This window comes from Paramisgurnus dabryanus, chromosome 7, assembly GCF_030506205.2.
Source record: "Paramisgurnus dabryanus chromosome 7, PD_genome_1.1, whole genome shotgun sequence".
In the NCBI taxonomy this organism is placed as follows: domain Eukaryota; kingdom Metazoa; phylum Chordata; class Actinopteri; order Cypriniformes; family Cobitidae; genus Paramisgurnus; species Paramisgurnus dabryanus.
The window spans coordinates 30,821,344-30,835,191 of NC_133343.1; the positions used below are offsets into that span (position 1 = coordinate 30,821,344).

Consider the following 13,848-nt stretch of genomic DNA (forward strand, 5'->3'; position numbering starts at 1 on the left):
AATGAAATTCCACAATTGAAATGTTCTATTGCTCAAGCGCGCGAATGCAAACAATGGTGATTGCCATGCGCCTTTGACCACTCGTGCACACAGTAGCTCTTATGCAAATATTTACGCATATTGGCGAAGCGTGGTCGTAGTGTTGACTCAGAGAGAGAAGTTAAGGTTGTTCCAATATCAGGAGCCAGAACAGTTTAAAGCGAACCGCGTCACCTCCTTTTTGTTTATTTATAAAGCGCGTTTGAGGGCACTTCCGCGGTTTATCCGGGGTGATGCGAAACTTAAGCGGATCCATAAATGAATGGTGGGCTCGACATTTACGCAAGGTTCCTGATTGGTCGCCGTGCCCGACCGAGATAAACACGGACAAGGGTATATATATTGTGACAAGATGTAAGCCATCTAAGAGAAACTTCAGGAAGACTTTTACGCACGTCATTTTACGCACGCATAAAGATGAGAGGGCAGATCCAGAAAGCTCCCCAGATTTTGGAGCTGCTGAAGAAGAAGCCTGTGGGTCTTCAGCACTGCAAGACCACAACGTCGGTGTGCGTGCTGGACGCAAAGGATGCTGTGCCGAGCGCGCCCTGCGCTCACAGCCTCGACTCCATCCCTGGACCAACCAACTGGCCGCTGTTCGGCAGCCTTATTGAACTCCTTCGGAAGGGAGGTTTAAAAAGACAACACGAGGCGTTGGTATGAACCACTTTCATACTGATGCACTTTATGCATCATGCTTTTTTTCATATTTAAATGTTTTTAAAATATTGACATGCCCATTTCTATCTTTGGTTGTGAATATTGTTTTTTTTTTATAATTCATTAAGCATGTTTTATTCATTGTTTTGCCTATGATTCATTTTCCCTTCAATTAGATCGATTACCATAAGAAGTTCGGAAAGATCTTTCGGATGAAACTCGGATCTTTTGAGTCGGTTCACATCGGCGCTCCGTGTTTACTGGAGGCGCTTTACCGCAAAGAGAGCAACTATCCTCAGAGGCTGGAGATTAAACCATGGAAAGCTTACAGAGACATGCGAGACGAGGCTTATGGGCTGCTGATATTGTAAGTATTCCATTTTCATTACAAGTGCATGCTTCATTTTAGATTTCAAGATGTTATTTATAATGTAAACTTCTGCGATTGCAGAGAGGGGAAGGATTGGCAGCGCGTGCGCAGCGCATTTCAACAGAAGTTAATGAAACCAAGTGAAGTCATGAAGCTGGACGGAAAAATCAATGAAGTGAGTATAAGAGCTGGTATGATATGTCAGTCCCAGGGTAATGTAAAAGTTTAGGCTGTATGATGGATTGTTTGTTGTCTTTGTTTAAGGTTTCAGCAGACTTGGTTAAGAGAATGGGAACAGCTCATGTGGATGGGAAGATCAATGATTTGTATTTTGAACTCAACAAGTGGTCCTTTGAAAGTAAGTTTTATTTATGAAAAATCTTCCTGCTGTTGTGGTTCTTCTTCCTTTTAAGTTTCTTGTAAGATCTGCTATGTGTATTAAGGGTTTCCCTCTTTCATTACAGCCATTTGCTATGTGCTCTATGACAAACGTTTCGGTCTCCTGCAAGAAAGCGTCAGCGAGGAAGCCATGGATTTTATCACGGCGATAAAGACGGTAAATTGATCTCTGCATCTCTTTGATCTTATAATAGTTGAATCAGTGAATTTGCAGTGTCTGTAACAAGCTTTATCTGTGCCGTCCACTGATACAGTTGTGTTTGGCAATGTAAAGATGCTACAAACAGTTCACTGGGTTCAACAAAACCAGGACATGCATCACGTTTTTTGAGCTGTCCAAGATACCAGAAACCCTCTGAATTTGTAATCTATATCTTTAAAGTGAGTTTTGCGTCCCTTGCAGATGATGAGCACCTTTGGAACCATGATGGTGACGCCTGTGGAGCTCCATAAAACCCTAAATACGAAAACATGGCAAGACCACACAGCAGCCTGGGACCGCATTTTTAGCACAGGTACTAAAGAGGTCCTTAATTGCATTGCACGTGTGACTCATAAAGGCATTTAAAGCACATTTCCAGTAAGGTGATGACACATGAACTTACGGCTTAATAGTTTGACCCCCTTTTTCGTACCCCATAGTAGATCCGTGTGTGAAGAGTGAGAGAGAGAGGGAGGGTGGAGAGTAAACCTTTGTAGTAAACGCACTGACCTGAGTGCAGCCAAATATTTGTAGTAGAAGAGAGGGAGGGGTGGGGAGGACTGTTGAACTACTCACAGTTTGTTGTGCGGCTGTACACTCCGTTAGTGGCAGCTGTCACACATACGGCAAGGCTTCAGGTCCCTGCACCAGTCAAACGTGCTGCATGGATGTCCAGATTTAAACAGAGCATACAAACATCTACGCACAGCACTTAAAAAAAAAGTAGTACTAACTGGACTGGACCATCCAATTTTTTGGGGAATATACCATTGGATGACCATTACCACCGTACTTTTGGGAATGTTGTGAAATTTTGTAACATCAAAAAATCTATTTGTTCCTTAACAGCAAAACTTTACATCGACAAGAAATTGGAGAAACACTCAAAAGGGGAGGCCAAAGATTTCCTCTGTGATATCTACCATCAAAATCACCTCACCAAGAAGGAGCTGTATGCCGCTACAACAGAGCTCCAGGTTGGAGGAGTGGAGACGGTACGAGTTCATTTATCTTTGTTCTGCTCTTATCCATGTTAAGATTAAACTACACATAGCTTAGTTTAATGAAGCACATGAGGCAGGGCATGTTTAGTGTTAGAAGAACATCACTAATAAAATGTGATAGTCTAACCGCTGGACTTCTTAAGAACAACCTTTCATGTAAATCCCTATTTTCCTGTTTCAGACGGCCAATAGCATGCTGTGGGCTATTTTCAATCTCTCACGTAATCCCTGCGCACAAGGAAAACTTCTGAAGGAGATCCAAGAGGTGATTCCATCCGGGCAGACACCATGTGCCATGCACATCAAGAATATGCCTTACCTCAAAGCCTGTCTGAAAGAGTCAATGAGGTACAGACCCAGAATCAGTTGCTATGACATTTTCAAGACTGTAATGTTTCTTTTGAAGTTTATTGTAATTCCCATTAAGCACAATAATCTGTGGATTTGCATTACCGATATCATTCTGTAACATGGAGTCCCCAGTAGATTAGACGGGTCATTACAAAGTTCATTCAGCCGAGTTTGAAAGCCCCCGAAAAACATAATAGCCTCTGACTGGAATTCATGAGTCATGTTTTCACCATCACGCTTCCATGATTTGTTACAGGAAAACATGACATTAAAGCAGGATAATGCTGTAGTATGCGCTGGAATGTTCATGCTGTATTTGTGGGATTATCCAGCCGTGCCTCACGGCTTACGCTCACTTGCGTGCCAATCGGGAATTGAGGGGTTCACTGTTGTTTTCTCTCTTTCTCACAGACTTACACCATCCATCCCCTTCACAAGCCGAACTTTAGACAAGGACACGGTGCTGTGCGATTACACTTTACCTAAGGGCGTAAGTATCTTAGTAGTATTCTCTTACAGTATACTGCCCCCGTATGCTTTAAAGGTGAAGTGTGTATTTTCTGTTGCCACATCTGTTGTTTTTGGGGTTGGCTAAAAAACCTAAAATGTTTTAAAGAGCAATACAAGAGGCGCCATATGCCCATTCAAACTAAGAGGACACATCATGCTCCCTCAGATTTTTTGAGCCTAGTGGATTTAGCATGCAACCTTAAAATCAAAGCGTCTATTTATCCACTACTTGATTTTATAGGCAAAATATTTGAAATGTAAAATATTCACATGCTTCATTCTGGACAAAATTGATTATTAATTAATTATATTACAATCCATCATCTGTGCATGGTTGGGGGTCCGTTGCTGCATTTTTTAAGTGATAAAATAAAAAAGCATTTAAAATGGCACAATTAAGCAGCATTAAATAGTCAGTGTAAATAAACATAAATGCTTTTCAAAAGTAGGTCCTGCTAATTCGTATGTATTTCGACTTTTTATTGTCTGTGCATACATTTCTGTGTGCTGTGCACATTAAAAAACTTTGGTGTATGATGCTCCTGCAAGTGACACTCATGATATAAAGTAAAAACCACCTTTAGACCTCCCTTTGCGGCCTGGCATCACATTTTCACATTTCACCTTTAAGGAATTGTAGTAGGCTACTGTAGTAATGTGATGGATTTTTAACCCTTGCTTGTATTCATGTTCTCAGACAATACTGATGATCAACAGTCAGGCTCTGGGTTCAAATGAAGAATATTTTGACAATGGAAAGCAGTTCAGACCGGAGCGCTGGCTTCAGGAAAAGAGCTCCATCAACCCATTTGCTCACGTGCCCTTCGGGATCGGAAAGAGAATGTGCATCGGTCGACGTCTTGCTGAACTACAAATCCAGTTGGGTTTGTGCTGGGTAGGTTTAATGTCCAATGCAGACAGATTTAGTCTTATATTAAATAATTAGTTTTTTAATGTCATGTATGTTTCGTTTTTATCACAGATACTACGTGATTATGAGATCGTGGCCACAGATTTTGAGCCAGTGGAAGCGTTGCATTCTGGAACGTTGGTTCCCAGTCGAGAGCTTCCAGTGGCTTTTATTCCCAGATAAGGTAATAAAAAATTGTGTTATTTCACAATGAAATGTTTCATACGGATCGATGAGGAATACGTTTCTAATGTATTTTCAAACTTGCTTTTTGTTTTCACAGATAATGAACCAATTTTAACCTCAATGGATGATGTCATAGATCCAAAACGCCTTTATGCTGCTAACCAGAATGTATCAGATCGCCTTTTTACATATACCTCATATCATGGAGTATATAGTTTTTCCTAAAGTAAATATAGTTTAAACATGATTCTTTTATTTATTACAATAAGCATTTGAAGAAAATATTTAAAGTGTTGACTTAATTGCTGCTAAACTATTTCTTTATTAATGTTATATGAAATATTATTTAGCACTGAAATCATTCCATGTACAGTATGTAAAATTTTGTAGACTTTTCTGAATGGAAATATTTTGTGTAGAAATCTTGTACATACATTTCATACATAATATTATATTTATATACACAGCTGAACAAAACTTGTTTATTGTATTGTCTAAAAAAACAGTGAATGTTGTTTGTTTGTTTATAAAAGAGTTTAGAGGATCTTGGATGTTGTTAAGCCTCAAACCACTTTTGTGTCTAAATAAAAACACATTCTGATACTTGGTGCATCAGTCATTTGAAACAAATTCACCTTGGACAAAATCTCAAACTCCTATAAAATAAGGGAATAATGTAACAACACAAATATATACACAAAATATAAAAGACATTCTTTGAAAACAAGCCTTAATATTTCTTCTCTGGAAAAGACATCTGAATAATAAAAAGAAGACATGGGGCTAGTTTTCAATTTTTGTTTTAGTAGTGTGGATGTTATTGTGTAATAGTTTTTCAGACGATAAACAATTTGTGAAAATCTAAAATTTTGTAGGGCATGTGCAATTATAAACTCACATTTGGCAAACTTCTTGAAAAACAAAATTGATGAAAATGAATCACTTTCCTAAATGTGTGCCAGGGTGGTTTTGTGTTCAATGGTTTACCGGACATAATAAAAATGTTTTGAATTTCAGTTTGGAGGACAGATGAATAATATAGCAAAGATTTACTAAAAGTAATATTAGTAATACTATGAAAGCAAAGACTAGTAGCTTGAATGATCAAAATTGTTCACTTTCTCATTCTTTGAGAAAAATCCCGTATTCCGCTCCAGTGTTTGCTTCTTCTCATGGGTCTTATAAAGTGGGAGGGTCTTGGTAAATGGGTGGAGCTTGTGGTGGGAGGGGCTGTTGATTAATTAGCCACTTTGAGCTGACATTGGACTGACACAGATTCAATAATGTCATGATGTTCAGATATTTCACAAGCTGTGAACCTGATGTTTTGACAGAAAAGCACACAAAAACATTGCCAAGTGATATAACAGCGGCTACTGTAACTTTAACCCTGATTTCCCAACGTCCCTTTGCTTTGGCTCGTGGCCAGTGTCATTCACCTCCGAGTCTTGTGGATTTAAATGCAAAACAAACCCCAATATGCCAATAGAGCGATGCAATAAAGCCAAATGTCCGACTGCGGTGCTTATATCTTGCTATGGAAAGTTCAAGTCATAAGGTCTGATTGTGAAAAGTAACCTGCTATTAAATATTGTAATATTGATGATTGCTGTTTTGGCAGCTGTTTATCATATATCAGATCTGATTCGGCCTTTACAATCCCACGTATTTCTATAGTTGTTTAGTCTTTATGCATGATTTAAATGCTTATTAGGTGATTGCATATCACCCTGTGCATGGTGTATAAAACATGAATCCATATACAAGTTAAATTATGTTATTGCATCAATGTATTTTTAAATGAAAAATACATCAGTTGGTTACTGATCTTATGCATATCAATATAAACAATTATATTAACATACTGCAAATGTAAACATTCTTACTGATATAACTACATATGTTATTGATATTGTATATATTACTGCCTGATATTTTTCTGTTATCTTACAGTTTTTGCTGTGGCAATCTGGACACAAATGATTGAATGTTACTGCATACAAAATATAAAACAAGTGACATGTAGGCTATACTGTACATGCTAAACTTTCACAAAAGCAATGTTAGGTATAACAAAATAAAGACAAACATTAGTGGGGCGCTTATTTTTGACTGGTCATGAAATAGTACTGGATCATGTCTTATAGTTATGTGATGAATTACACCTCTGCTATGACTTCATACATCTACTAAAAATCACAATGTCATTTGATAAATGTCTTAACAAAGTGATTTCCCTTGATTTTCCATATTTAGGTACTAACCTACAGTATAAAGCTGGAGTGAAGGTGAAATGCTGTTCATTGGTGTAAAATGGCTTCATTCTTAAATATTGTGGTGGATCCTGATTCATCTGTGTGATCTGTCTGAAATGACACTTTTTAAGTGCAATTATACTAAAGTGCTACAAATATTAAAACTAAAGTCACTGTCTCCCTCTAGTGTTTGCTTACAAGTACAGCAGAAAAGGTGTTATAGCTACTGTACCATCATCATCTTGATAATTACGTTCTGTTTAAAGGTGTTTTTTTTATATGTTACACTCTAGCAAAGGTGGGGTGCACGATCTCTGAAAGTCAATGTTGACATTTGAAATCCCCTAAACAAAGACCCCCCTACACCAATCTGGACCTTCTTTTAGACCCGCCCCACACATACGCAACCTAGGAAATGATGTCGGTTAGTAGGCACGCCCCTTACTGCTGATTGGCTACAAGTGTGTTTTGGTAGTCGGCCCGACTCCATTTTCCAAAGCGTATTTTGAAAATCATGCACCCCGCCTTTACATAACATGTCTTCCAAATGTAAACATTTTATTACATTCTGTCTTAAAGCTTTATAAACAGTACAGTATGTATGATGACAACATTTTCAAAACCCCCAAAGCTCAAAATTGATCACATGACTAGCAGATATTCCCAATTATAAAAATCTGTTGAGGATTGAGAAAGTTATGATATTTTTAATATTAGAAATCAGAGGGAATTCAGGGAAAAGTTAGATGTGGATGTCAATGGAATGTGTGTGACTGAAAATGATGGTAATTCAGATGTTTTTGCTTGTAACTTTCTCATTTCATCAGATATTTGCCTGAATTTTAACAGACGGCAGACTTTTGTTAGTTTTTTCAAATGAAATAATTAACATTTACTGTATTAGTTAGAATGGGCCATTTAGTTGGAATTAGTTTGTCATATTCAGACTCAGAGCCATGGTTTTAACAGTTAATAATAATAATAATTCCTTACATTTATATAGCGCTTTTCTCAGTACTCAAAGCGCTTTTTTACATATGAACGAGGGAATCTCCTCAACCACCACCAATGTGCAGCATCCACCTGGATGATGCGACGGCAGCCATATTGCACCAGAACGCCCACCACACACCAGCTTATTAGTGGAGAGGAGATAGAGTGATTTAGCCAATTAGTATGAGGGATGATTAGTAGGACAGTGGGCAAGTTTGGCCAGGATGCCGGGGCACACCCCTACTCTTTTCGAAGGACATCCTGGGATTTTTAATGACCACAGAGAGTCAGGACCTCGGTTTAACGTCTCATCCGAAGTTCTGATGTTCTGACAGAAGGTTCGCTAATAACACCACAAACGTGACTACCAAATTTCTGCGGTTCTTTAAATACCTTCTCCTCCATAGGTTTCAATGAAATTTTGTCAGTACCAAGATAAAATATATATATTTTGTCAACCATACATTTCAGTTGGCCCCCTGAGTCAAATTTTCAAACAGTTGCTGTAAAATTAAAACACCTCAGGACTGAAGGCTCAGAATATCAAACGCTTCCTGTGGTTCTTCTTCATTTATTGTATAGTGAAAAAATACTACAACCATGTGGCGAGAAGTGGATATTGCATGACACGCATCTTAAAGTAACAAGCTGGATGAAACAATGTTTCGCCCCAAAAATGACGCGTGTGCCCGCGATGTCAGCATTGCTACAGAATGTTGAAGTCATAAGTTACTTAAATAACAAAAGAAGAGAAAATCACTCACTGGTCCTGACTGTAACTTTGTAAATAAGATTAATCCATATTTACTTTTGAATAAATAACTTTTTTAGTTTGTGTATGACATCAGCCATGAAAGTAAACTGGTCACATAACTGATACACTATGACCAGAGGCGGCCTTAGCTATGTTTCAACCGTTTCAATTGAAACGGGCCCCGCCCTAAAGGAGGGCCCCAGCCCGGCGCAAGAATTTTTGAACGTGGGGCTATGATTCCTGCACGGGGGAGCTCACATTGTCAGTGCCTGTGGATGTTAAGCAATCACATATCTTTCATTTTAAATCAATTAATTTCTGCTCTTTATTTTCTCTCGGACGTTCATACGCGCTTTAGCCTGTAGAAATCGGATTATTAATATGAAATGAATGGATTTTATTAAAAAAATATAGAACTGCATTAATATTTATTATATGTCATTTAAATTATTTTTAAAAGTAATTTCTTTCATTTTTATAAATCAATGTAGAATCGTTTACAGCAGCATCACAGTGCTTCATAAAAACTCTAAGAAAACGTGCACATGTGGATAATTCTAGAGGTTTAATTATTCTTTAGCATCGGGATCACTAGACGAGAGCTTAATAGCCTTATTTTTGTGAAAACCGACATTTCTTAAATGTGTTACCTGTCGTAGTTAGCCCGTGCGCATTCATTCCGACAAATTTTTCGTCACAAATGGAGAGAATATCAATTTGAAGTACTCATCGCTATATGCCCTATTTATTCCCTTCAAATATCAGAGCTGTGCAGAGAGTTGCGCAATTGTGTCTCATTGCGTGACTGTGACCGCTAAAATACACTTGGAGAATAGAGCAATGAAAGCAACGTCATTTTCATTTTATCTGGAGTGAAAGTTTAAGCGGCGTTCCCTTCCCGAAGTTCCCTTCAAGGGCGCAAAAACGCAGTTTTGAATTCGACCATGCTCTCTCTCATCAGGCTTGTCTGTGCAAGTGCGATTCCAGGTTTTTAATAATACATTATTTTAGGGACTGATTTCAATGGGTTTTTTTTAAATAATATTATTGGATTTTATACTAACCTTAATGCAGTATTTAATTGTATTTAAAATATGTGTATAACATCTGTGTGCATTTACTGACTGCCTTTAATATATTTTGTGCATGACGGCATTTTCCTCTAACGCAACATCCACACAATGTTCCATTAAATGAACATAATGACCAAGAACTTTAGATAAATGAGGGGTGATTTTTTTTTACAGTGGCTTGGAAATCGTCTATTTTTGTTTTGCTCCCGCATAACAATGTAAACTGTTTTTATAATAGCCTATTGAACATAGATGCCGTCAGCTCTCGTTCAGATTTTTATTGAGCACGAGGTGACAAAATCGCTGGACAAAGATAAACTTATCAGGGAATTCTCAGCACCCAAACACAGAAAGGTGGATTTCTAATAAGGTTTAGGTGAAATCTACGCTCGCCGCCAGGTGAGCTGTCTACGGTGCTGAAAAAACGCGGAGCCCATCCTTATTTATAAGTTCGGTTCAGTAGCCGTTTCTCAATGTCAAGGAAGGATCCTCGGAAGCTAGAATTTCGAGGATGCTACGTCATCGACGTCGGTCGAAGGACTGTTCCAATGTCGAGGATCCTCGAAATTTCAGCCAAGGACTGAGTCCTTCGTTCGAGAAATATCCCATATACAGGAAAGGATGCAAATTTGTATCCTTCGCGCTCTTCACGCGCTGAAATCACCCACAATCCTATGCGCGCAGCACCGAAAGCACACCTTTCAATCACGCAATGACGTAATTACGTGCACTTGTTAGCCTGTTCCATTTAACGTGTTCTCCGAATGCTTAAAAGGAGCCTCGCCTAGCATCTGAAGGAAGTGACTTGTAAGGACTAGTCCTGCCAAGGAAGTATCCTTGACATTGAGAAACGGCTAGTGTCAGTCAGACACTTGTCTTGTTTGCTTTTGTTAAATAATTCAAGTTGAGGGGATGTTTGAGATGTTTTTTTTTTAAGTCAGCCCAGACAGCTGAAAATATACTGCGCAAATCAATTAAGCAGAGAATTTAGCGTCCATGAAAGGGCGAGGCAACTATAATTGTATATTTGTAATTAAATAAGGTTGGATCATTTCTTTTGAGCTGCCTGTTCGTGAAGCTAAAAGTGCACGTAATAAAATAATATACCGATGCAAACCAACAGGAATCCTTGCTTTTTGCTCTATTATGCTTATGTTTTATGTGGGTAGGGCCTCCTATTAGTTATTGAAACGGGCCACCAGATGCTTAAGGCCGGCTCTGACTATGACATGGGGTGTACTACCGATGTACTACATGAAATGTTGGTGACTTACCTGTACTCCAGTCTAAATGTCTGGATGACAGAGGCGACAGTAAAACGGCTCAAGTTGGGCTACACTCTCTGTCCAGCCTCTCGCATTGTCAGCCCATGGTTGATGACATGATCTACTAAGGTTGCACTGATTTCATTTAAAAGTTGTTGTCTTCTTTGGCCATCCCTGCTGAAAAAACCAGCACACCAGCAAGACCAGCATATGTTGTGTTTTGGTGCTGGTTTGCTAGTGAACACCAGATAAACCAGCAACAAACCAGCATTAGCACCAGCATCCAGCCCATCCTCACCCCATGGCGTCAATATTTGACGCCACTTGACCATGCGTCAATATGTTACGCGGAGGGTATACCCTTCGCGTCATTTTTTGACGAACTGGGGACTTCAATACTATTGAGTCCGTTGCATTCTCTTTCCTATTTTCGTACCATTTTCTTACCATTTTCGCGTCGGTTTAGGGTTAGATTTACATAATGACATCCCTACCCAAACCTATCCCTAACCCCAATGTCAGGCGACAACTGTTTAATTTCGCGTACCTAATAGTATTGAAGTCCCCAGTTCGTCAAAAAATGACGCGAAGGGTATACCCTCCGCGTAACATATTGACGCATGGTCAAGTGGCGTCAAATATTGACGCAATGGGCAGCATCCCATGCTGGTCATACCAGCAAGACCAGCATAGGTCCATGCAGGTTTGATGCTGTTTTTTTTCAGCAGGGATGAACTCCTCTACCAGCTCTACCCCTACCTCTCACTCTTCCTCCCACTCTCACCCTTCCTCTTCCTCTCTTCTTGTAAAAGAGAAATGTATTTTTAAAAACGGATACATTTACCTTTGTTTGTACCCTTCGTTTACACGTAAACGTAGATTTTGCCTCTGAAACCGGTTCTTTCCAAAAACTCCGGCCAAAGTAGATATTTTGAAAACCTTAATTTGCACGCTTGCATGTACACTGAGACAAACGGATGTTTAGGCGGCCAACTTCACAGTATGGGCCAGAGCTCGCACCTAAGTGAAAAGGGCGACCTATGTTTACATGTGAATGCTACTCGCTTCCACGATAACATTTATGTTCGTGCAAACTCGTTTCGTGTGTTTGTATTTGCAAATACAGCTGCTCCATAATGTCGAGGAGCAGAAAGTGCTCGGAGGTCAGCAATTTTATGCATGCGCTGCAAGAACCGACAGGTGGATGATGTCAACATACCAAGAGAGCGAGTTGAGAAAACACACATAGAGGTCTAATTTCGAATCGCTCTCGCAGTACTTTGACGTCATCGGACACCTACTGCAACAACTCCTCCCTCCAACACGAAGAACCAGTCCGCATAACCACCAGCGCCACCGGTGATTGGCTTACGTGGGCTCTTGACGGCAGATTTGCACGGGTACGTGTAAATGAACACTTTTCTGAAAACTGACATGTGTGCACGATATTATTTTTGAAACCGGAGGTGTTGAAATGTCCATTCATGAAAATAGCCGCCCACGTGTAAACGTAGCCTTTATGTCAGATTGTTGTGTCTTATGCAGAGAACCGTGTTCGGTGCATTTAAAAAGTGCCATTTTGAATTGCAAAATGTGTGTAAAGCATAAATTGTTTAGACTTTTGGAGACTTGAAAAGAGGTTTTGCTCTCTGTGTGTCAGTTTAAATGTGCTGTGCATGTCATTTTATGATGATTTCATTTAATTGGAAACTATTGTAACTGCACAGTGCATACACCTCGATTACAGCTCTTCTGTACTTACTCTTTCAATATCCTCTCTTGTGCCATCTTCTTGGGTAACATTAGCAGGTAAACATTACACCTTTAACCCAACGAGTTAGGTTACACAAAAACCACCCAACACTGATAAAACAATCCAACAAAACAATCCAACTGGCTTAACCCATCAGTTGGGTTAACAAAACAACCCAACCTTTTTTTAGAGTCAAGTACCATTGGAAGTCTGTGTGTTTTGTGTGAAGGCGATGAGAGAATGTTTTACATGTGAGTGTTTTTTGTCAGTGTAAGTGTTTGTTGCGTGCGAACCATTTGCCTGTGAGAATTGCCAGTATGTGGGTGTAAAAAGATAAGAGCCCCGGAGTGCTGCCGGAGGCCTAATAATGTGTGTGTGTGTGTGTGTGTGTGTGTGTGTGCGTGCGTGCGTGCGTGCGTGCGTGTGTGCATACGTGCGTGTGTGTGTGCATGCGTGTGTGTGTGTGTGCATGCGTGCGTGCGTGTGTGTGTGTGTGTGTGTGTGTGTGTGTGTGTGTGTGTGTGTGTGTGTGTGTGTGTGTGTGTGTGTGTGTGTGTGTGTGTGTGTGTGTGTGTGTGTGTGTGTGTGTGTGTGTGTGTGTGTGTGTGTGTGGCCGGGTAATTATCACGTTGGGGGGACCAATTGTCCCCACAAAGATAGGAATACCAGTATTTTTGTGACCTTGTGGGGACATTTTGATGTCCCCATGAGGAAACAAGCTAATAAATCAAACAGAATGATGTTTCTTGAAAATCTAAGGTATCAGACAGTTTCCTGTGATGGTTGGGGTTAGGGAATGGGGCAGGTAAGGGGAATAGAATATACAGTTTGTACAGAATAAAATGCATTACGTCTATGGAATGTCCCCAAAAAACATGGAAACCAGAACGTGCGTGTGTGTGTGTGTGTGTGTGTGTGTGTGTGTGTGTGTGTGTGTGTGTGTGTGTGTGTGTGTGTGTGTGTGAGAGAGAGAAGAGAGAGAGAGAGAGAGAGAGAGAGAGAGAAGAGATAAGGGAACACCTGCATGCTGTCTGCCGACTGGCTATGTGTGTGAGAGAGATAGAGAAAGAAAAAAAGATTTTCTTTGAATGTGAGCTGTAAATCTGTGATTTTTTTCTTGTTAA

The 13,848-nt window shown here is 39.7% G+C and overlaps 1 protein-coding gene across 1 annotated transcript; it reads left to right on the forward strand.

Annotated features, from left to right (window-relative positions):
• The first annotated feature begins 294 nt into the window (after window positions 1-294).
• cyp24a1 (cytochrome P450, family 24, subfamily A, polypeptide 1) lies at window positions 295-5,234 on the forward strand. Its single transcript, XM_065279461.2, has 12 exons — window positions 295-696; window positions 876-1,066; window positions 1,151-1,244; window positions 1,334-1,427; window positions 1,534-1,625; window positions 1,872-1,983; window positions 2,520-2,665; window positions 2,856-3,022; window positions 3,437-3,515; window positions 4,233-4,430; window positions 4,518-4,629; window positions 4,729-5,234. Exons 1-11 carry the CDS (start codon window positions 457-459, stop codon window positions 4,626-4,628), a joined length of 1,524 nt encoding a protein of 507 aa, XP_065135533.1. The 5' UTR covers window positions 295-456; the 3' UTR covers window position 4,629; window positions 4,729-5,234.
• The last annotated feature ends 8,614 nt before the right edge of the window (window positions 5,235-13,848 follow it).

Bases quoted from the DNA above. Each gene is read 5' to 3' on its own strand.
- cyp24a1 (XM_065279461.2), top strand. From the start codon at position 457: ATGAGAGGGCAGATCCAGAAAGCTCCCCAGATTTTGGAGCTGCTGAAG. The intron at 697-875 runs GTATGAACCACT...CCCTTCAATTAG, and splicing joins AAAGACAACACGAGGCGTTG to ATCGATTACCATAAGAAGTT. The intron at 2,666-2,855 runs GTACGAGTTCAT...TTCCTGTTTCAG, and splicing joins AGGTTGGAGGAGTGGAGACG to ACGGCCAATAGCATGCTGTG.